At 37.3% G+C, this 24,652-nt stretch overlaps 1 protein-coding gene across 2 annotated transcripts in view; it reads right to left on the reverse strand.

Annotated features, from left to right (window-relative positions):
* GLRA3 (glycine receptor alpha 3) overlaps window positions 1–24,652 on the reverse strand; it is a 191,486-nt gene that overhangs the window by 122,260 nt on the left and 44,574 nt on the right. For both annotated transcript variants that reach the window (XM_036856108.1, XM_036856109.1), the window contains exon 3: window positions 15,455–15,522. In XM_036856108.1, the coding sequence (XP_036712003.1) occupies window positions 15,455–15,522 (68 nt within the window). The remainder of the gene's footprint in view (window positions 1–15,454; window positions 15,523–24,652) is intronic.

Genomic DNA, 24,652 nt, shown 5'->3' on the forward strand with positions numbered 1-24,652 from the left:
ACACACACACACATTTCTGAGCTCTGTCTGCTGAAAGGGCCTAGAAGCAATGACACTTCAGCATCAATGAGCTCACCTAGTACCAAGATCTGGGTTTCTAGTACCATTCTCTAATAAAAGGAACTGAGGATCCTTGGAGAAATTGCTGATTCTAGGGCAGGAAATATACAAGATGAGCCTGGAATATCCTATACTGGCAGAATCCAAGGAAGCACACAAAAACCAAAATGATGCAGATATGTCAAAGGGACACAGGAGCCAACAAGATGAGCCAACCCAATGGCCAAAACTAGAACAATTTGTACAACAAAATATATAGCGTAGCATTGAATTACAACCCAAAATACATACTGATATAAATAAATTATTGAACAAATAAATAAATGGAAAGGAATAAATAAATGGAAAGGAATAATTAAATGGAAAGGAATAAATAAATGTCCTTTATCAAAGAATCCCAAATAATGCATAGATATGACCCCCTAAAGGAGGCGGAGCACAACTCTCCCCTACCGTTAAGTGTGGGAATAGTCACAGTGACTTCTTTCCGAAGAATACAGTATGGAGAAGATGAAAAAAAGGGGTAAATTCACAATGGAGTAATCTGACAAACACTTACCTCAACCATGTGATCAAGCTTAACACACTACCCTAACTGATAATGCGTGGCTTTAATATGACGTGATGAGAATGGCACTTTACCTCTCTGGTCCTCCTTCAAAAATCTCATGATCCCAGTCTAGTCAAATAAAAATCTTCAACTGAGAGACATTCTACAAAATACCTGATCAGTACTCAAAACTGTTAAGGCATCACAAACAAGGAAAGTGTAAGGGAGACATGACATATAAATACAATGTATGAGCCTAGATAGATTCTGAGACAGAAAAAAGACATTAGTAATTACGAAGGAAATCTTAAAAATGTAGAGACTAGTTCATAATACTGTATCAAATATTTGTTCATTAGTTGTGACAAACGCATCATACTAATGTGAGATGTTAATAATAGGGGAAATTGGGCAGGAGGTTATAAGGGAACACTCTGTACTACCTTTGCAAGCTTTTTGTGGACCTAAAACTATTGTAGTGGGACTTCCCTGGTTGTGCAGTGGTTAAGAATTTGCCTGCCAATGCGGGGGACACGGGTTCGAGCCCTGGTCCAGGAAGATCCCACATGCCGCGGAGCAACTAAGTCCGTGAGCCACAACTACTGAAGCCCGCGTGCCTGGAGCCCATGCACCACAACAAGAAAAACCACTGCAACGAGAGGCCCAAGCACCACAACGAAGAGTAGCCCCCGCTCGCTGCAACTAGAGAAAGCCCACGCCTAGCAACAAAGACCCAATGCAGCCAAAAATAAATAAATAAATTTATAAAATTAAAAAAAAAAACTATTGTAGAATAAAAATTATTTAAAAAATTTAAAAATATAACATTCGGGCTTCCCTGGTGGCGCAGCGGTTGAGAGTCTGCCTGCCAATGCAGGGGACACGGGTTCGAGCCCTGGTCTGGGAAGATCCCACATGCCGCGGAGCAACTGGGCCCGTGAGCCGCAATTACTGAGCCTGCGCGTCTGGAGCCTGTGCTCCGCAACGGGAGAGGCCGCGATAGTGAGAGGCCCGCGCACCGCGATGAAGAGTGGCCCCCGCTTGCCACAACTGGAGAGAGCCCTCGCACAGAAACGAAGACCCAACACAGCCATAAATAAATAAAAATAAAAATAAATTTAAAAATATATATATATAACATTCATAACCATACATCAATACTTAGAAATAAATTTAACAAAATATATGACAACTTCTAAAAAATGTATGTGAAAGGACCTGTGGAAGACAAATCATTACAATATGTTCATGGATTAGAAGACTTAACACCTGTTTCTGGTTTTTTTTGTATTTAATGATTTCCATGTTCTGCAGACAGTGTGGTGAGTGGGAACTTTAAAATCTGATAAAGGATATCTACACCAAACTCAAGCAAATACCATGTTTATTTTAGAAATACTTCCTTTAAAGTCAGGAACAAAATAAATTTCATTCAGCACTGTTTTTGCTAAAACAGCAAGACAAGAAAAAGATACAAAGCTTATAAAGACTGAAAGGAAGGAATTAACATGCTAATATTCCTAGACAATATGATTGCAGGAAGGAGCTATAAAGTATTACGCCTGAAGTGAGAGTATGTATATTGGGGCAATGTGAAAACAATCATGTTCTTATATGTCATCAATGAAGAGTTAGAAAATATCATTAAAATGTTGTAATTTTTAAAATATATTTTAAAAATAAGATGGAAATTGTCAAATTTAACAGATACGTAAGAAATTTTTGCAAAGTTTTATGCCTTTGTTGAAAGATATTAAATAATACTTAAGTAAAGGGCGAGATATATTGTATTCATGGATGGGAAGACAATATTTTAAGATGATAATTCTTTCAACACTGCATATTCAAGTTTATTTTGTGGAATTGACAAGATTCTAAAATTTATATGAAGAAGCAAACTTTGAAGAATAGTTAAGAATACTTTGAAAGAAAATAAAGTGTGTGTTTGGGAAGTATTAAATATCAAGTCCAATTTAAACCTATATTAAATTTAAAAATGTGTCATTGGTACAGGCATAGACAAATTGATCACTGGCACAGAACTTTGAAATAGACTCATTCAATTTAGGAATATATATGTCAGAGGTATAGTTACAAATTATTGAAAATAATTATTCAAGTGTGAAACAAATAAAAATTAATGCCTCCTGCACATCATACAAACATACAGAACTACACAAAATTCCAGGTTAACTAAAACCTAGATAGGAAAAGCAAAAAAATTTTAGGAGAAAATATAAGAAAATGTCTTTATGAACTTAGGTGAAAGAAGGATTTGCTAAAACAAAGAAGCACAAACCAGTAAGTAAAACAAAGTTAGATTTTGTAAATGAAAATTAAAATTATTTATACATTCCAAGACACCATAAACACACTGAAAAGAGCAGAATGGGTATTTAAAATGCATGCAACTGACAAAGTATTCACCTTCAGAATAATACATGTATGTGTGTGTGTGTGTGTGGGAGGGTTATTTTGTGTGTGTATAATAAAAGCAAACAAATATAAATGGGGAAGCAACACACAGAGGCGTTTCACACAAAGGACACCAGAGTGGCTAAAAATCATTCAAGAAAAATGCATAACTTCACTATTAATCAAGGAAGTACATGATAAGAAGCAATTAAAACCCAACTGGGTAAATACTAGTTGTGGGAGATGTAAAACTGGAAATCTCATAAAATTGCTAGTAGGTGTTTAAAGACAGACTGGTCACTTTGGAAAGCAACTTAGTAATATCTGAACCAAATAATTTTACTCCTGAGAATATAACCTTGTGCCAAATAATTCCACTCCTGGGTATATACCCTATAGAATATCTTGCATATGTATATTGGAAGATAATGTGCGACAATTTTCAATGCAGAGGTTTTTGTGGTAGCAAAGACATTAGAAATAATCAAAATGTCCAACAAATGTAGAATTAATAAATACATTATGGAATATTTACTCAAATGAAAATGAATATAATAGTATAAGCCTATAAGCATGGATTACCTCAAAAATATACATTTGAACCAAATAATCATGTTATATGTAAATACAACAGTGTGGTAATTCTGTTTATATTTCATTCAGGCAGAATGAAATTTTATGTCTTACTATCAAATTCAGGAACAAAGCTTCCTTTGGAAGGTAGAGAAATGTGCTTTGGGCAAGAGTTCATGGTCAACTTCAATTTATTTGTAATGTTTAATTTCTTAACATGGCGACAGGTGCATGAGTGTTACTTATTACCTATGCAAAAAGTGCATAACTTTATTTGATAAAAAAAGCTATATTTGATTAAAAAATACACTTACAAAAAAAGAATGTGTAGGAGTTTAAAGACTCCGTTAAGAATATGTGAAGGAACACTATCAATTTTTTATGCTATATTAGCTTATATTTCTCTGGAGAATCTAACGACCCAGTGATTCAAAGAAACATTTACATGTGCATGATTACTGTTGCAACTAAATGTGAACCTTTAATTTCTGTGGAAAATGCAAGAACTGTACGGTTTGACCATTCTGTGCGATCACAGCACACGTTCAGACACTCTCATCCAGCCCCACCATACATTTTTGTATACAGGCATCTGAAAAAGCATTATACCAAAACACCTCACCGTATTTTTTTTAACATCTTTATTGGAGTATAATTGCTTTACAATGGTGTGTTAGTTTCTGCTTTATAACAAAGTGAATCATCTATACATATACATATAACACCATATTTCCTCCCTCTCCCATCTCCCTCCCACCCTCCCTATCCCACCCATCTAGGTGGTCACAAAGCCCCGAGCTGATCTCCCTGTGCTATGTGGCTGCTTCCCACTAGCTATCTATTTTACATTTGGTAGTGTATGTATGTCCATGCCACTCTCTCACTTTGTCCCAGCTTACCCTTCCCCCTCCCCATGTCCTCAAGTCCATTCTCTACGTCTGTGTCTTTATTCCTGTCCTGCCCCTAGGTTCTTCAGAACCATTTTTTTTTTTTTAGATTCCATATATATGTGTTAACATACAGTATTTGTTTTTCTCCTTCTGACTTACATCACTCTGTATGATAGTCTCTAGGTCCATCCACCTCACTACAAATAACTCAATTTTGTTTCTTTTTATGGCTGAGTAATATTCCATTGTATATATGTGCCACATCTTCTTTATCCATTCATCTGTCCATGGACACTTAGGTTGCTTCCATGTCCTGGCTATTGTAAATAGAGCTGCAATGAACATTGTGGTACATGACTCTTTCTGAATTATGGTTTTCTCAGGGTATATGCCCAGTAGTGGGATTGCTGGGTCATATGGTAGTTCTATTTTTAGTTTTTTAAGGAACCTCCATACTGTTCTCCATAGTGGCTGTATCAATTTACATTCCCACAAACAGTGCAAGAGGGTTCCCTTTTCTTCAGACTGGTGTGAGATGATACCTCATTGCAGTTTTGAATGGCATTTCTCTAATGATTAGTGATGTTGAGCATCCTTTCATGTGTTTGTTGGCAATCTGTATATCTTCTTTGGAGAAATGTCTATTTAGGTCTTCTGCCCAGTTTTGGATTGGGTTGTTTGTTTTTTTGATATTGAGCTACATGAGCTGCATGTAAATTTTGGAGATTAATCCTTTGTCAGTTGCTTCGTTTGCAAATATTTTCTCCCATTCTGAGAGTTGTCTTTTCATCTTGTTTATGCTTTCCTTTGCTGTGCAAAAGCTTTTAAGTTTCACTACGTCCCATTTGTTTATGTTTGTTTTTATTTCCATTTCTCTAGGAGGTGGGTCAAAAAGGATCTTGCTGTAATTTATGTCATAGAGTGTTCTGCCTATGTTTTCCTTTAAGAGTTTTATAGTGTCTGGCCTCACATTTAGGTCTTTAATCCATTTCGAGTTTATTTTTGTGTATGGTGTTAGGGAGTGTTCTAATTTCATTCTTTACATGTAGCTGTCCAGTTTTCCCAGCACCACTTATTGAAGAGGCTGTCTTTTCTCCATTGTATATTCTTGCCTCCTTTATCAAAAATAAGGTGACCATACGTGTGTGGGTTTATCTCTGGGCTTTCTATTCTGTTCCATTGATGTTTCTGCTTTTGTGCCAGTACCATACTGTCTTGATTACTGTAGCTTTGTAGTATAGTTTGAAGTCAGGGAGCCTGATTCTTCCAGCTCCATTTTTCTTTCTCAAGATTGCTTTGGCTATTCAGGGTCTTTTGTGTTTCCATACAAATTGTGAAATTTTTTGTTCTAGTTCTGTGAAAAATGCCATTGGTACTTCGATAGGGATTGCACTGAATCTGTAGATTGCTTTGAGTAGTATAATCATTTTCACAATGTTGATTCTTCCAATCCAAGAACATGGTATATCTCTCCATCTGTTTGTATCACCTTTAATTTCTTTCATCAGTGTCTTATAGTTTTCTGCATACAGGGCTTTTGTCTACATAGGTAGGTTTATTCCTAGGTATTTTATTCTTTTTGTTGCAATGGTAAATGGGAGTGTTTCCTTAATTTCTCTTTCAGATTTTTCATCATTAGTGTGTAGGAATGCAAGAGATTTCTGTGCATTAATTTTGTATCCTGTTACTTTACCAAATTCATTGATGAGCTCTAGTAGTTTTCTGGTAGCATCTTTAGGATTCTCTATGTATAGTATCATGTCATCTGCAAACAGTGACAGTTTTCCTTCTTCTTTTCCAATTTGGATTCCTTTTATTTCTTTTTCTTCTCTGATTGCTGTGGCTAAAACTTCCAAAACTATGTTGAATAATAGTGGTGAGCGTGGGCAACCTTGTCTTGTTCCTGATCTTAGAGGAAATGGTTTCAGTTTTTCACCATTGAGAATGATGTTGGCTGTGGGTTTGTCATATATGGTCTTTATTATGTTGAGGTAAGTTCCCTCTATGCCTACTTTCTGGAGGGCTTTTATCATAAATGGGTGTTGAATTTTGTCAAAAGCTTCTTCTGCATCTATTGAGATGATCATATGGTTTTTCTCCTTCAACTGGTTAATATGGTGTATCACATTGATTAATTTGTGTATATTGAAGAATCCTTGCATTCCTGAGATAAACCCCACTTGATCATGGTGTATGATCCTATTAATGTGCTGCTGGATTCCGTTTGCTAGTATTTCGTTGAGGATTTTTGCATCTCTGTTCATCAGTGATATTGGGCTGTAGTTTTCTTTTTTTGTGACACCTTTGTCTGGTTTTGGTATCAGGGTGATGGTGGCCTCATAGAATGAGTTTGGGAGTGTTCCTCCCTCTGCTATATTTTGGAAGAGTTTGAGAAGGATAGGTGTTAGCTCTTCTCTAACTGTTTGATAGAATTAGCCTGTGAAGCCATCTGGTCCTGGGCTTTGTTTGTTGGAAGATTTTTAATCACAGTTTCAATTTCAGTGCTTGTGACTGGTCTGTTTATATTTTCTATTTCTTCCTGGTTCAGTCTAGGAATGTTGTGCTTTTCTAAGAAATTGTCCATTTCTTCCAGGTTGTCCATTTTATTGTCATAGAGTTTCTTGTAGCAATCTCTCATGATCCTTTGTATTTCTGCAGTGTCAGTTGTTACTTCTTTTTCATTTCTAATTCTATTGATTTGAGTCTTCTCCCTTTTTTCCTTTATGAGTCTAGCTAATGGTTTATCAATTTTGTTTATCTTCTCAAAGAATCAGCTTTTAGTTTTATTGATCTCTGCTATTGTTCCTTCATTTGTTTTTCATTTATTTCTGATCTGATCTTTATGATTTCTTTCCTTCTGCTAACTCTGGGGTTTTTTTTGTTCTTCTTTTGCTTTAGGTGTAAGGTTAGGTTGTTTATTTGAGATGTTTCTTGTTTCTTGAGGTAGGATTGTATTGCTATAAACTTTCCTCTTAGAACTGCTTTTGCTGCATCCCATAGGTTTTGGGTCGTGTGTTTTCACTGTCATTTGTTTCTAGGTATTTTTTAATTTCCTCTTTGATTTCTTCAGTGATCTCTTGGTTATTAAGTAGTGTATTGTCTAGCCTCCATGTGTTTGTATTTTTTACAGATTTTTTCCTGTAATTGATATCTAGTCTCATAGCATTGTGGTCAGAAAAGATACTTGATATGAATTCAATTTTCTTAAATTTATCAAGGCTTGATTTGTGACCCAAGATATGATGTATCCTGGAGAATGTTCCATGAGCACTTGAGAAGAAAGTGTTTTCTGTTGTTTTTGGATGGAATGTCCTATAAATATCAATTAATTCCACCTTTTTAATGTATTGTTTAAAGCTTGTGTTTCCTTATTTATTTTCATTTTGGATGATCTGTCCATTGGTGAAAGTGGGGTGTTAAAGTCCTCTACTATGATTGTGTTACTGTCGATTTCCCCTTTTATGGCTGTCCACATTTGCCTTATGTATTGAGGTGCTCCTATGTTGGGTGCATAAATATTTACAATTGTTATATCTTCTTCTTGGATTGATCCCTTTGATCATTATGTATTGTCTTCCTTTGTCTCTTGTAATAGTCTTTATTTTAAAGTCTATTTTGTCTGATATGAGAATTGCTACTCCAGCTTTCTTTTGATTTCCATTTGCATGGAATATCTTTTTCCATCCCCTCACTTTCAGTCTGTATATGTCCCTAGGTCTGAAGTGGGTCTCTTGTAGACAGCATATATATGGGTCTTGTTTTTGTATCCATTCAGCCAGTCTATCTTTTGGTGGGAGCATTTAATCCGTTTACATTTAAGGTAGCTATCAATATGTAGGTTCCTATTACCATTTTCTTAATGGTTTTGGGTTTGTTATTGTAGGTCTTTTCCTTCTCTTGTTTCCTGTCTAGAGAAGTTCCTTTAGCATTTGTTGTAAAGCTGGGTTGGTGGTGCTGAATTCTCTTAACTTTTGCTTGTATGTAAAGGTTTTAATTTCTCCATCGAATATGAATGAGATACTTGCTGGGCAGAATAATCTCGGTTGTAGGCTTTTTCCTTTTATCACTTTAAATGTGTCCTGCCACTCCCTTCTGGATTGCAGAGTTTCTGCTGAAAGATCAGCTGTTAACCTCATGGGGATTCCCTTGTATGTGACTTGTTGCTTTTCCCTTGCTGCTTTTAATATTTTTTCTTTGTATTTAATTTTTGATAGTTTGATTAATATGTGTCTTGGCATGTTTCTTCTTGGATTTATCCTGTATGGGACTCTCTGTGCTTCCTGGACTTGATTGACTATTTCCTTTCCCACATTAGGGAAGTTTACAACTATAATCTCTTCAAATATTTTCTCAGTCCCTTTCTTTTTCTCTTCTGCTCCTGAGACCCCTATAATTCCAATGTTGGTACGTTTAATGTTGTCCCAGAGGTCTCTGAGACTGTCCTCAATTCTTTTCATTCTTTTTTCTTTATTCTGATCTGCAGTAGTTATTTCCACTATTTTATCTTCCAGGTCAATTATCCATTCTTCTGCCTCAGTTATTCTGCTATTGATTCCTTCTAGAGAATTTTTAATTTCATTTATTATGTTGTTCATCATTGTTTGTTTGCTCTTTAGTTCTTCTAGGTCCTTGTTAATCATTTCTTGTATTTTCTCCATTCTATTTCCATGATTTTGGATCATTTTTGCTATCATTACTATGAATTCTTTTTCAGGTAGACTGCCTATTTCCTCTTCATTTGTTTGGTCTGGTGGGTTTTTACCTTGCTCCTTCATCTGCTGTCTTCTCTGTCTTCTCATTTTGCTTAACTTACTGTGTTTGGAATCTCCTTTCACAGGCTGCAGGTTCGTAGTTCCCGTTGTTTTTGGTGTCTGCCCCCAGTGGCTAAGGTTGGTTAAGTGGGTTGTGTAGGCTTCCAGGTGGAGGGGACTGGTGCCTGTGTTCTGGTGGATGAGGCTGGATCTTGTCTTTCTGGTGAGCAGGACCACGTCTGGTGGTGTGTTTTGGGGTGTCTGTGACCTTATTATGATTTTAGGCAGTCTCTCTGCTAATGGGTGGGATTGTGGTCCTGTCTTGCTAGTTGTTTGGTATAGGGTGTTCAGCACTGTAGTTTGCTGGTCATTGAGTGGAGCTGGATCTTGGCGTTGAGATGGAGATCTCTGGGAGAGCTTTCACCATTTGATATTACATGGAGCTGGAGGTCTCTGGTGGACCAATGTCCTGAACTCGGCTCTCCCACCTCATAGGCACAGGCCTGACACCCGGCTGGAGCACCAAGACACTGTCTGCCACATGGCTCAGAAGAAAAGGGAGAAAAAAAGAAAGAAAGAGAGGGAGAGAGTGGGAGGGAGGGAGGAAGAGAGAAAGAAAGAAAGAAAGAAAGAAAGAAAGAAAGAAAGAAAGAAAGAAAGAAAGAAAGAAAGAAAGAAAGAAAGAAAGAAAGGAAGGAAGGAAGGAAGGAAGGAAGGAAGGAAGGAAGGAAGGAAGGAAGAATGAAAGAAAGAAAGAAGGAAGAGGGAAAAGAAAGTTATTAAAATAAAAAATTAAAAAATATTAAAAATTAAAAAACTAAAAAGTAATAAAAAAGAAAGAAGAAAGCAACCAAACCAAAAAACAAATCCACCAATGATAACCAGTGCTAAAAACTATACTAAAAAAAAAAAACGGACAGACAGAACCCTACGGCAAATGGTAAAAGCAAAGCTATACAAACAAAATCACACAAAGAAGCATACACATACACACTCAGAAAAAGAGAAAAAGGAAAAATATATATATCTATATATTTTTAAAAAAGGAAGAGAGCAACCAAATCAATAAACATATCTGCCAATGATAATAAACTCTAAATATGAAACCGAGGTAAACGTAAAACCAAAAATAAATTAGATGCAGAAAGCAAACCCCAAGTCTACAGTTGCTCCCAAAGTCCACTGCCTCAATTTTGGAATGATTCGTTGTCTATTCATGTATTCCAGAGATGCAGGGTTCATCAAGTTGACTGTGGGGATTTAATCCACTGCTCCTGAGGCTGCTGGGAGAGATTTCCCTTTCTCTTCTTTGTTCGCACAGCTCCTGGGGTTCAGCTTTGGATTTGGCCCTGCCTCTGTGTGTAGGTCGCCTGAGGGCATCTGTTCCCCCCCCCTCCCAGACAGGATGTGGTTAAAGTAGCAGTTGATTCGGGGGCTCTGGCTCACTCAGGCCGGGGGGGGAGGGAGGGGCATGGAATGCGGGGCAAGTCTGCAGCGGCAGAGGCCGGCGTGACGTTGCACCAGCCTGAGGCACACCGTGTGTTCTCCCGGGGAAGTTGTCCCTGGATCACGGGACCCTGGCAGTGGTGGGCTGCACAGGCTCTGGGAGGGGCGGTGTGGAGAGTGACCTGTGCTCGCACACAGGCTTCTTGGTGGCGGCAGTAGCAGCCTTAGCGTTTCATGCCCGTCTCTGGGGTCCGCACTGATAGCCGTGGCTCAGACCCGTCTCTGGAGCTCGTTTAGGCAGTGCTCTGAATCCCCTCTCCTCGCGCACCCCAAAACAATTGTCTCTTGCCTCTTAGGCAGGTCCAGACTTTTTCCCGGACTCCCTCCCGGCTAGCTGTGGCACACTAGCCCCCTTAAGGCTGTGTTCACGCCGCCAACCCCAGTCCTCTCCCTGCGATCCGACCAAAGCCGGAGCCTCAGCTCCCAGACCCCGCCCACCCCAGCGGGTGAGCAGACAAGCCTCTTGGGCTGGTGCGTGCTGCTCGGCACCGATCCTCTGTGCGGGAATCTCTCCGCTTTGCCCTCTGCACCCCTGTTGCTGCGCTCTCCTCCATGGCTCCAAAGCTTCCCCCCCGTCACCCCCCCTGTCTCCACCAGTGAAGGGGCTTCCTAGTGTGTGGAAACTTCTCCTCCTTCACAGTTCTCTCCCAGAGATGCAGGTCCTGTTTCTATTCCTTTGTCTCTGTTTTTTCTTTTTTCTTTTGCCCTACCCAGGTATGTGAGGAGTTTCTTGCCTTTTGGGAAGTCTGAGGTCTTCTGCCAGCGTTCAGTAGGTGTTCTGTAGGAGTTGTTCCACATGTAGATGTATTTCTGATGTATTTGTGGGGAGGAAGGTGATCTCCATGTCTTACTCCTCCGCCATCTTGAAGGTCTCTCCCTACCTTTTGTGTTTTTATTTTGTAAAAGTAATTTATTCTATGGGCTCTGTGAAAAGTCATGGTTCATTGAGTAAATATTGACTTAAGGCACACAGCAGAGCAATTCTCTCTCCAGCATATGTGTGACAAGATGGAGAGCCATCTGTTTGCTGAAGATAGGACGTTACGACAATATATCCACTTTGAAATACTGCTCTGTATACACACCCTAACTGCCACATAGGTATATATGAATTTTTTTTAAAAAGTCCAACTTACAAATGGTGTCACCGCAGAATATAATCCTTATCCACAACTCACCACAGGTTTGCAGGAGTACGATTACTAAGAGTCACTTAATGTGGAGATATTAAGCTTCACCTCATTGTAACAATAAAAAAAATTATGTTCCTTTTGTCACCACCATTTTAAAAGACAGGACAGACACACCTCTCTCACCAAGGCCATGTTGCAAAATGGAAGAGTGACTGATGCTGGTAAACCAGTTTTCATTTTTAATTTAATCTTTTTAAGAACTGTGGTTTCCAACAGTTGTTGAATCATTATCTGCTGAGAAGAATGTGAACTTGGGGTAATGGAGGCTGAACAAATCCTTAGAGAACCCCATTATATATAATGATGTATGATTCAAATGTGAGGGAAATAGGGAAGTTTAACATTTCCACAACATACATAGCAAATTTTTGATGACTATATGTCAAGAATAATAAAATTGTACTCAAGTGAGAATGGTTGGCACTACATTAAGTTAATTAGATAAACACTGGGAAAGGATGAGTTTAACAGTTAAAAAGAAATTTGAGCTTAAGCTATTGGGGAAAAAATGCACATAAATATTAAGAAAAACAAAGTTGGTGCAAGAAGAAGATGCAAAATATGTTAAAGATTCAAATTAACTTAATTTTCAAAAAATGGCTAAAGTAGAATGTCTACTAGAGATATTTTCTCAAGAACAACTAATTACCTCAAATGGGACTAAAGCTTATTTTAAAATGGGGAGAGATACAATAGGTTAGAAACTAGACCAGTAGAGGGAGCATAATATAGTTGGTCAACGAAGACACTGAGCATAGTTAAGATATCTGTTAAGCAAAGATATAAAGATTGGGAGAATTATTCACTTTTATTTTAGATATGAATTCTCAGATGCAAAGATATCCATTAATGATTACAAGTAATTTGAAAATCCATCCTCTCAATTTAATACATTGTTTCAGTTGAATCCAGTTATTTGTATTGTAAGAACAAAAGTACAGTATATTCGTATAAAAAATGTGAATGTTAAAAAAATAAATGAAAGATTTTGTAAAAATAAATTAACTTAATACTATGGCAAGTAAAACAATGGGATAAAGTTTAGTTGCAGAGCTGTGATGGTGGAAACTATGAATAAAATACATCAGAGTAATCAAATGGTAGCAAAATATTTTGATTCTTAAGATAAAAAAACAAGTTCTAATTTTCTCTATGCCTATATAGATGGACACCATATTGCAGCTATTCTATCTGATATCAGTACAATTTTTTACAAATATTGAATCTGATTATGTGAACAGAAATAATGTCACATGTTTATGAGTTTGGACAGTTATAAAGAAAGATATCAAGGTGGACTTAGTTAATTTTATAATACTTTACCTCTGGGGTGTTTGATTAATGTTCATTGATGCTGCTTGTGACTCTGAAGAAGAAAGTGATAGATGCTAAAAATGATTTCAAAAGGATACATTATGATGGAAGATGAAGGAATGGAAAGGATTTCTATGCTGGAGAAGGGAAATAAAACTGAGTGAGGGTCCCTGGGAGGGTGTATTTGCAATATTCTGCAAGCTTTTAGCATAATATTATTCTGCAAAGGAAGTCTGTCTAAAATTATTAAAGGTAAGAAATTTAGCAGGTGTAGTCATCATCCTATGGAGTGTGTGTTATAAGCACTTAGTGGTAGTCTGATGAACTATGTCATAAAAAGCAGCGACCTTCAGGAACATGACAATCTTTGAGGTTTTAATGAGGAAATCCCACCAAGTCTTCTCTTTTTTCCAAATCCCTTCCTCCACCCCACAAAGACAAGTCAGGCTAGAAACCTTTCCAACTATTGCTGTTGAAACTGTTTCACAGAAGTGATCTTGCAAAAGAGAAAGTATAAGCATATGTCCAGGTTTTCAGTGTTACAACAGTGTTCAGTGTTATCAACAGTGATACAGTGTTGTATAGTAGCAGTTAAAATGATGACGTTGTCAGGACTAGAAATATAATTTGGGAGGTCTAGGTAGAAAAAAATCCAGTAGAGATTCCTTTGTCTATAAATATGATTTGAATTGGGTCTGTATAAATACAGGGAATAAATCAGAACCAGAATAAATAAATAAAAGTCATATGAGGGTCCTAAAAAAAAAAGAATCAGGACCAGATATTCAACCAGAATCCAGAATGTGTCAACTTCTGAAACAGGATTATAGTGACTTCAGGGTCAAAATTGCACCAGAACCACACTGTGCTTACGCTAGCAAATCATGTCATTTTCTCTGTGTTTACACACAGGTACACACATTAGTGTTAATTTATATACTGCAGTGAAGATAATTCTATATAATGCCCCCAAAATGAGTTCAGTTCTTCTCCACTGAGGCTTTTATTGTAATTATAATATATTGAGTTTGAATAGAACCACAGAGATGCTGCTAAATGACTAAATATTGCATGCATGAGGAAAACAGCATTTTAAAAAAGTGGTGCCTGAATAAAGTCTCTTCCTGTTGAGAAAGATCCTCTGTACACACACACACACATACACACACACACACACACACACACACAAATCTACACAGCGTCCCACATAATAATTTACATATTAGATTCTTCCTTTGAAAATTAGTTATCAAGTCATTCTGATATATGTAAAATAAGAATAATTCTCTTACTTAGTAATGGCTTTAGAAGCTAATAAATCTTTAAGCTTTTCATATCCTATTTTAGCTAAAATCAACTTTGAAAATTAATGCACATTATACTTGCTAAATTTAGGAATGGAGTATAATTCTAGGTAGTTTAAGAACCACAATAATAGTTTCAATTTTTAAAAAAAGTTCCCAAAAATAATAAAAAATAAAATTAATTGATTAATTAATTAAAAGTTCCAGCTAGACAATCTTACAGATATTCAGTGGTTCATGTGTCTATTTTATTTTAGCTAAAATGTACAATGAAAACTATAAGGCAAAGAAAAGATACAACATAATCTTTAGAGAAAGTTATAAAATTCAAAACAGAATACATTTGGTTTGGAAATGATAATATTTTAGCTTTAATAACTTGATTATGTAAAATGTTCTCAATTACACAGTGATGAAGTCTCAGTTCAGTGAGTTTAGTTAAATTAAAGCATATACCACAATTTGCAAAATATTTATGGTATTTGATCAAATATTATATTCATTTGGAAAGGTAATCAGAATACTTAACGTTATAAACACATTTATAAGTATACAAAATAATTAAACGTGACGTTATTTACTCCTATGCTTATGTCTGCTTATTAAAGAACATTGACAATAAATAAATAATTCATAAGGTAAAGTTTTAGTTTTAATTTGAGATCTATTATTTAGTTACTGAAATGGGAAAAATCAATCTTGTTTTCACTTACCATCTCTAAATGAAACATTGCCTGCAGTTGATTGTAATTTAATTATACTATTAATTTTATCTTTTAAAATCTCACTATACGAATTTTGGCTTTCAATTACATAACACCAGCAGAAAAATTGCCATGAACATGATTACAAATTACCCCAGTGTGAAATTCATTACGAAGTCAACATGCCTACCTACCATGGTTGTCTCGGCGATCGAACCAAAGCTGTTTATGAATATGTTGCATGTGACATTAACTGGAGAGCCTGAAAAAGAGATTAAAAAAGAAAGGCTGTTTAGATACTGATACAAAATATTTTCAAGTAGCTCCATGCCTCTAATTTGTAGTTTAAAAAAACAAAGGATTCAAAGCATTTCATTATCTGGCTACAAGCTTTGTCATTAGACTTGATAGCTATACAAGTAAAAAACACTGAAATATTGTGTGGTAGGGGTTAAAATAACTCAGTTAATCTCTGCCTAAGCTAGTCAGATAAAATCACACACAAAAGCTGATATCTAAGCCTAACTTATTTTGTTTGTTTTTACATGAACATAATTCACTTAATTTTACAAGGTTTGCTACAAAAAAAGACAGCAGCCCCTTCCCCTATACCCCCATTTAATCCCTCCCTGGAGATGATCATTTTAACTCATTTAAACAACTCTTTGGGTGTTTACCTCGATTTCTCTGAACAATAAGTTTATTTTACTCCTTTAGATGTTTTCATTTTAGACATATGTTCTGACGGCCACAGCAGAAGGTAAGGATTTCGCTTTCTTTCACACCTTATTCCCAACCCTGCTACCTTACACCTTTTTTCTGTCCTCCCATTACCCAAATATGGCTACATTGTCACTATTGTTAGATCACTATTCACTTTTTACTTTATTATGACAAGGTAAATGTTACCTCTAACTAACCATATAATATACTATGATCACTCTTTCCTGCAGAACATGTTCCTGAGGTCGATGATTGTTTTATATATTTCACATAGTTTCCTCCGTATGTATCATTAACTTATGCACAAGTTCTGAAATGTCTAACTTGTGTTTCCGTATCACACTCATCAGATACTCTATTAACTTTCTCTTCCGTCAGGCTTACTCCATTCTAGATTTGTTGTCCTGGAGCACAGCAGTCATCTTATGCATTCCCATAACCCTCCTACTGGAGATGCTCATCCTTCTCCTTTGTGGGACCTCTTTTCGTGGTCCCCATTCCTTCTTCTTTCTTGGCCCATTTCTTCATTTTAGTGGAACATGTCCTTCAGTAATTTTTTGAGAAATGGTGCATAAGGATGTGAAGCTTTTCAGAACTTGCTTGTTTACAAATGTTCTTTTTTATGCCCTCACACTTAATTAACACCTAGATTTGGTACCAAATTTTAGGCTGGAAACTGTTTTTTCTTCTGAATTTTAAAGACATTTCCTCATTAGCTTCTATTTTCTAGTATTGCTGTTGAAAGGTCCAAAGCCATTCTGATTCTTGATCCTTTGTCAAGATAAAAGGCATGTTCTCTTTGTACCAATATTTTCATTCTTTAAAAAAACGGCTTCAATAGTTAAAATAGCTTATCACTCAAGGTTTTAATTTACATTTACTTAATTACTGGTGTACAAGTTTCATCTTTGTTTTTCTACTCATTTTCTCATAGCATTTATCTTGCCAGAATGAGGTACAGCAAAAAAAAACAAAAAAATTATTTAAAAATAAAGTCTATCCATAGGCCTATGAATTCTATGTACATTGAAATCGTCTGGTGATCTTTTAAAAAGATTGATACATGATTCCTACCTTCTAATTTAGTTGGTATGACATGCAAGCAAGGCACTGGTATTTTTGAAAGCTCCCTACATAATTCAGATGTGCAACATAAGAAATTCCAGAGTAGGAAAGAGCTGTGGCCATTATACCATAGGACTAAAGTGAATTGGGGTTTTATTAGAGATGGAGAAAATGAGAGACGGGAGTCAGGACTTAGAACATTAAAAATGCAAAGCTATTCATTTTAATAAGAGAGTTGACTATTATAAATTTGGTCTACCTGCTAACAAAACATGGTGGATGTTATGTACTTAGAAAGAGCCCAAATTCCATTGTGTCGAGATGCCTAGAACATAACATTCAAACAGATATAGAGGCTACATTGTTTGAAATATAAAGGATGGACATTTAAGAAAACCTCATAAAAGTTCTGAATCCTGGAGGTGCTATAATTAGTTATTACTAGTAGAAAGGGTTTCTTTTTTAACTTTAAAAAACTTTTTTTTCAAAATGTTATTTCTAAATATTAACAATTTTTTTAAAATGTGTAGGATGATAGAAATGTCTTGTCACCACGTAAGAGAAGAGAAAGCACAGGTATTGTACTCCACGATTATTTTATCCCACCATAAGAGAAGTATGAAGTCACAATTAACTGTTAGAAGATACATATATATGTGTGTGTGTGTATATATATATATATATATATATATATATATATAATTTTTTTTTTTTTTTACTTAATGTAAGTCTAAGGTGGTGAATTCTAAAATATATAAACAGCCTGACTGGAATCTTAAAAAACTAAAAGCCAATCTTTGATATTCTCTAGGCTATTCTCTTTCTTCTTGAGAACTCTAAAATTCTATTTTCTTTTGCTGTTAACAGCAACATGAATCTGGGGAATATCTTTTCCCTTGAGATAAATTCTGTCATGCTTTATTGACTCAAATCCATTGGAGGAGGGAAAACGCAAACGTTTTAGTATTGGGTTAATTCATCTTCCAGTAAAATGAAGCTAGAGGTACATCCATGTTGGGGAAACACGGCCGTGTAAGAAGCTGCTGCTACAGAACTGCCAGCTCCATCTGACTGTGATCTCTTTGGCTGAAATTGGAATAAATAAAAGTGGGGGGATTATTTTAATTCAGCAAGGCGCAGAGTTTTTGTTTTTTAGTCTCATCTTCTAAATTTAATCATTATGCATAGAATTACAGATAATATTGGTGAAAAATAGGATGAAGGTGGAAATTCAGCATAGGCTTCAGTGACCTGAAGTTAGTAATGTCTGTTCTGATGCATTTCAGGGTCCCTTGGGAGCAGGTGCTGTACAGCACATCCTAATGATTCCAGAAAGGTGCTGACAGGGAGCAGTATGAAGTACTGTGCTAGGAGGAGGACTTCTCTGATGCATTTGTTTTCTCCCTAAAATAACATGTTTCCGTAGAAGAGCAATGGTCCCAGGAGAGGGGGCTACTTTAGGCTTTCCCTAGCAGCTGGGAACACGATGCCTCACACTGTATGAGCCAGACTCCAGCCCTTGCTTCTCCAATGCCTCCCATCAGGTGCAGAAAACTCTTCCTAAGGGCAGAAAGTCAGCCTGCCCTAAGCTTTATTGTCTAATCCATCAGTTATCAGATGTGTTCCTCACCTGGTTATTAGGACATACAGAAGTGCTATTTAGTTTCCATTTTACTACTTATTTGTATGTATTCTCTTCTTCAGCATAAAGAAAGGTGAATGGATTCAGGCATCATATTTTAATTTCAAATTTGAAAAACAGAGCACTCACTTGAAAGATATACATATAAGATATATACTCACATGATATATATATATATATATATAAAATACATATACATATATAGAATGTATTTTATTTTAAAAAAATTTAAAATATACTAAGGTATGAAGCAATTTGGAAATAAAGTCTACTGTTTTTAAAGATAGTCTTGGGCTAGATCATAGAATTTCTTCAATGTAATCCCAAGGTATTTGGAATTTACTTCATGAACATGAAGGAGTCTTTACAGATTCTTGTTCATGAGAGTGTAGTAAACCAACACAACATGGTGAATGGTTGAACGGATAGCAAAAGCTTAGACATAGAGAAAACAGGAATTTATTGTAACAGTTTAGATGGGAAATACAATGGCCCTGACCAAGGACAGTGGCAGTGGAGACAGAGTACAAGGAATGAAGTGGATACAGTTTATTAGGCAGTATATTCTACACTTCAAGCTTCTGATCCATGTCACATCAGGGCAGCAGTCTTGGAGTAGTCTTTCTACCCTCACTATTAATATATATTATATATTCAAAAATTTTGTAGGGAATGAAGCTCAGAGAGGATTGTAAATCTTCTATTGCCATTACAGAGAGCACCTGTTTCACAGTCATTGGTCAATCTGATACTTCTCTGTGCCAAAGCAAAAAACTGTTATATCCATCTAATATACTGCTATGTTTAGCAACAGAGCAAATAACTGCTATAGCATCCGTATGGCAAATTGTGCTTTAAAATTGTTCACTGCCTTAGCCATCGTTGGCCTGAAAAGCAAATGACAGTAGTCGCAGATGTTTTCAGCAGCATGTCTTCTTTTAGATGCGTCTTAAAGAAACAGAACATGGCTTTTAAGCTCAGAGATGGACAAGGCAAAATGGCAAAGTACAATGCAAAGCCTTGGCCGTTACATTATTGTTATTCATGTTGGGGAAAAATTGTTCACCAGGCAAATCTACAGCAAATAAACAAAGAGACAAAAAATAACCCAAGTGTTCATGAAAATGACTCTAAAAAAATTTTAATGTAATGTTGCATTAAAGCCACACCCTTTTGAAAGACATAAGAATGCAATCAAAACATTAAATTTCAAAAAAATCTGTTTAGTGATTTGTTTTTATTTTAGATAAATATATATATTTATGTAGTCAGGTCATGAGGAAAGATATTATTTTTATTTTTTAATTGACAAAAGCATATTTGATTACTGTAAATCCATATTTTAGATTATTTTTTAGATACTTGAAAAAAGGTTTGAAAATTATGGCATAAAAATAGGATCCAATTTATTCTTCCCCTTCCCTTCCCTTTCCTTCTTGAAAATGTAGCCGAAAGCCATTCTCTCGGGCAGTACAAGATAGGCTTCCGCGCTGGGGATGGCTGTGGGGAGTGTGGACAACTAGAGCAGGGTGAGAAGGACATCAGCAGGGAAGGATTTCACAGCATGGGATGTTGGAGCCTGAGTGGGGCAGCCTTGCATGGGGAGTGAGAGTCTGAACAGGACCCTGAGGAATTTGTGCAGGAGAGGGAGTGGTGGCAGACAAGGGAGATTCATTACGTATTGATCAAATATGTAATTATATTAAGGATAATGGGAGCCTTACTGTCAAATGAGGGAGTTAAAATATGGAGACTCAGAAACTAGAATAAACCTATGGTAGTAGAGATACCAGGAAGAACTCATGATTTTCAGTAGATAGAGAATTAAATACATAGATGTAAATGAATATATATATGCGTGTGTGTGTATATACATATGTGTGTATATGTATGTATACTTATGCATGTATGTGTATGTATACTTATGCTCATATGTGTATGTATATAGATACATTCTGGCAGACACCAACTTAGCCAGTTAATCAAAGTGAACATCATCAGTCATGGTAAAAATTAACATCGTCCACAATCTAATAAGATGCAGTTAGAACACAGCATCACTTCTGTGATATTCCTATCAAGATGCATTACCTAAATTGAATCATGAGGAAACATGAGACTAATGCAAATTGAGGAACATTCTGTTAGATAAAGCAATAATAATATCTTTTTAAATGCCAAGATCATGCCAGTCATAGGAAGAATGAGGCTCTGTTCGGACTGAAGGAGACAAAGAGAAATGACCCATAAAACACAAGGCATGATTCTAAACCGGATTCTTCTGCTATGAAGCCATTATTTAGATAATTGATAAAATTTGAATGGGAGCCTGCAAATTAGATGGTAGCAATACATCCATGTTAATTTGCTTGTTTCAATGATTAGACTGTGGTTATCTAAGAGAATGTTCTTATTGGCATGATACACCCAAGTATTGGGGCATCAGGTCAACAACTTACTTTCAAGTGGTTTGGGGAAAAAAATAGTTTGTGCTATACTTGCAAACCTTCTGTTAGTTTGAGAATGTTTTAAAATAAAAAAAGAGAAATAAGTACTATAGAGAGAATATATTAAAAAATAATCAGGGGCGGCGTCGAGATGGTGGACTAGGAGGATGCGGAATTCGCGTCTCCGCACAACTAGGGCACCTACCAGGCACCAGTGGGGGACCACGGACACCTAAGGGGATGGGAGGAACCCCCAGCGACTGGGTAGGACGTGGGGTGTGGGGGGACTGAGGAGGGAGGAGACGTGGAGGCGGGACGGGACTGGTGCCCTGAGGGGCGGCTGGGGAGGGGAAGGGATCCCACGCCCGAAGGGGAAAATTGGGGGACAATTGGGAGGACAGAGGATCAAAAGGGAGCATGGCCAGGTTTCCCCTGCCCACTTGGGCCCCCAGGAACCTGCTGAGATGCCAGGCCTGATCCTCTGCCCACCTAGGCCCCCTCCAGCTGCGTGGGTCCTAAGGGAGTGGGAGGGAGGGAAGGGGGAGCAAAAGTAAAGGCTGGACCTACGGGAACAGCACTCCTGAGGGGCGGCTGGGGGAGGGGAGGAGTTCCTACACCCAGCAGGACCCACCCTCGGTTAGCGGTCCAGTGGGGATGGGGGAGACCCTGGGGGTGATGGGGGAGGGGCACGAAGGAACAGAAGGGAATGCAGCCAGTGCTTTCCCTGTCCACTTAGGCACCCGGAGCTTTTTGGGCCCCCAGGCCTAATCCTGTGCCCTTGGAACCTCCCTCCTGCTGTGCAGAACCCAAGCCCCACCCCTACACCCCCACCCAGGGCCCCACCTCTACACTCGGAGACCCCCTCTGAGATCCCCTCCAACGCGCTGGGCCTAAACCCCACCCACACACCCCCACCCAGGGCCCTACCTCTACACTCGGAGACCCCCTCTGAGACCCCCTCCAAGGTGCTCGGCCTAAACCCCACCCACACACCCTCACTCAGGGCCCCACCTCCAAACTCCAGAACTCCACACTCCAGAGGCCCTCCTTCCAATGTGCTGCCTCTCCCCTTCCGCGCAGGTCCTAAGCAGAAGGCCCACCCCACGCTCAAACATCACCCCCCGAACCCGCCTAGGTGCCGCCCCACCCTAAACCCCCACCACTGCCTAAGTTCCACCCCCTACCTAAACTCCGCACCCATAGGCAAGGCTTTTTTATTTTTTTTCTTTTTTCCTCTTTTACATTGGGGCTCTGTTTTACCTTGTTGATTGATTCTTATTGATTCATTTATATTTTTATTTATCCTAATAAATCTTTTATTTTTCTAATTTTATTTTATTCTTTATACTTTATTGTTCTCTCCTTTTGGCTTGTTCCCCCCGAACCCCCTTTTTTTTTTCTCTTGTGGTTTTATTTTACCTTGTTGCAGTTGTTTCAATTATATTTCTGTTTTTCCTAATATATTTTTTATCTAATTTTATTTTGTTTTTTATTCTTTGATATTGTACTGCTCTTTTTTTTCTTTCTTTCTTTCTTTCTTTTTTTTTTGTGGGTGTACCACACCATGCAGCTTGTGGGATCTTGGTTGCCAGGCTGGAGGTCAGGCCCAAGCTCCTGTTGTGGGAGCTCTGAGTCCAAACCACTGGACTAACAGAGAACCTCAGACACCAGGGAATATTAATCAGAGTGAGGCCTCCCGGAGGGCCTAATCTCAGCACCAAGACCCACCTTTATCCAACTGCCTGCAAACTCCAGTGCTGGATGCCTCAGGCCAAACAACCAGTAAGACAGGAATACAGCCCCACCCATCAAAAAAAAAAAAAATGAAATGACAAAAAAATGTTACAGACAAAGGAGCAAGGCAAAAACCTACAAGACCAAATAAATGAAGACAAAATAGGCAACCTACCTGAAAAAGAATTCAGAGTAATGATAATAAAGATAATCCAAAATCTCAGAAACAGAATAGAGAAAATACAAGAAACGTTTAACAAGGATCTAGAAGAACTAAAGTGCAAACAAACAGTGATGAACAACACAATAACTGAAGTTAAAAATACTCTAGAAGTAATCAATAGCAGAATAACAGAGGCAGAAGAACAGATAAGTGAGCTGGAAGATAAAATGGTGGAAATAACTGCCAGGGAGCAGAATAAAGAAAAAAGAATGAAAAGAATTGAGGACAGTCTCAGAGAACTCTGGAACAACATTAAATGCACCAATATTCGAATTATAGGGGTCCCAAAAGAAGAAGAGAAAAAGAAAGTGACTGAGAAAATATTTGAAGAGATTATAGTTGAAAACTTCCCTAATATGGGAAAGGAAATAGTTAATCAAGTCCTGGAAGCACAGAGAGTCCCATACAGGATAAATCCAAGAAGAAACATCCCAAGACACATATTAATCAAACTATCAAAAATTAAATACAAAGAAAAAATATTAAAATCAGTAAGGGAAAAGCAACAAATCACATACAAGGGAATCCCCATGAGGTTAACAGCTGATTTTTCAGCAGAAACTCTGCAAGCCAGAAGGGAGTGGCAGGACAGATTTAAAGTGATAAAAGGAAAAAGCCTACAACCAAGATTATCCTGCCCAGCAAGGATCTCATTCATATTCCATGGAGAAATTAAAACCTTTACAGACAAGTAAAAGTTAAGAGAATTCAGCAACACCAAACCAGCTTTACAACAAATGCTAAAGGAACTTCTCTAGACAGGAAACGAGAGAAGGAAAAGACCTACAATAACAAACCCAAAACAATTAAGAAAATGGTAATAGGAACATACAAATTGATAATTACGTTAAATGTAAATGCATTATGCTCCAACCAAAAGACGTAGACTGGCTGAATGGATACAAACACAAGACCCGTATATATGCTGTCTAAAAGAGACCCACTTCAGACCTAGGGACACATACAGACTGGAAGTGAGGGGATGGAAAAAGATATTCCATGTAAATGGAAATCAAAACAAAGCTGGAGTAGCAATTCTCATATCAGAAAAAATAGACTTTAAAATAAAGACTATTACAAGAGACAAAGACGGTCCCTGCAGAATGACCAAGGAATCAATCCAAGAGGAAGATATAACAACTGTAAATATTTATGCACCCAACATAGGAGCACTTCAATACATAAAGCAAATGCTAACAGCCATAAAAGGGGAAATCGACAGTAACACCATCATAGTAGGGGACTTTAAAACCCCACTTTCACCAATGGACAGATCATCCAAAGTGAAAATAAATAAGGAAACACAAGCTTTAAATGATACATTAAACAAGATGGACTTAATTGATGTTTATAGGACATTCCATCCAAAAACAACAGAATACAATTTCTTCTCAAGTGCTCATGAAATATTCTCCAGGATAGACTATATCTTGGGTCACAAATCAAGCCATGGTAAATTTAAGAAAATTGAAATCGTATCAAATATCTTTTCTGACCACAACGCTATGAGACTAGATAACAATTACAGGAAAAAAAAACTGTAAAAAATAGAAACACA

Source organism: Balaenoptera musculus, chromosome 6 (assembly GCF_009873245.2).
Source record: "Balaenoptera musculus isolate JJ_BM4_2016_0621 chromosome 6, mBalMus1.pri.v3, whole genome shotgun sequence".
NCBI classification, from domain to species: Eukaryota; Metazoa; Chordata; class Mammalia; order Artiodactyla; family Balaenopteridae; genus Balaenoptera; species Balaenoptera musculus.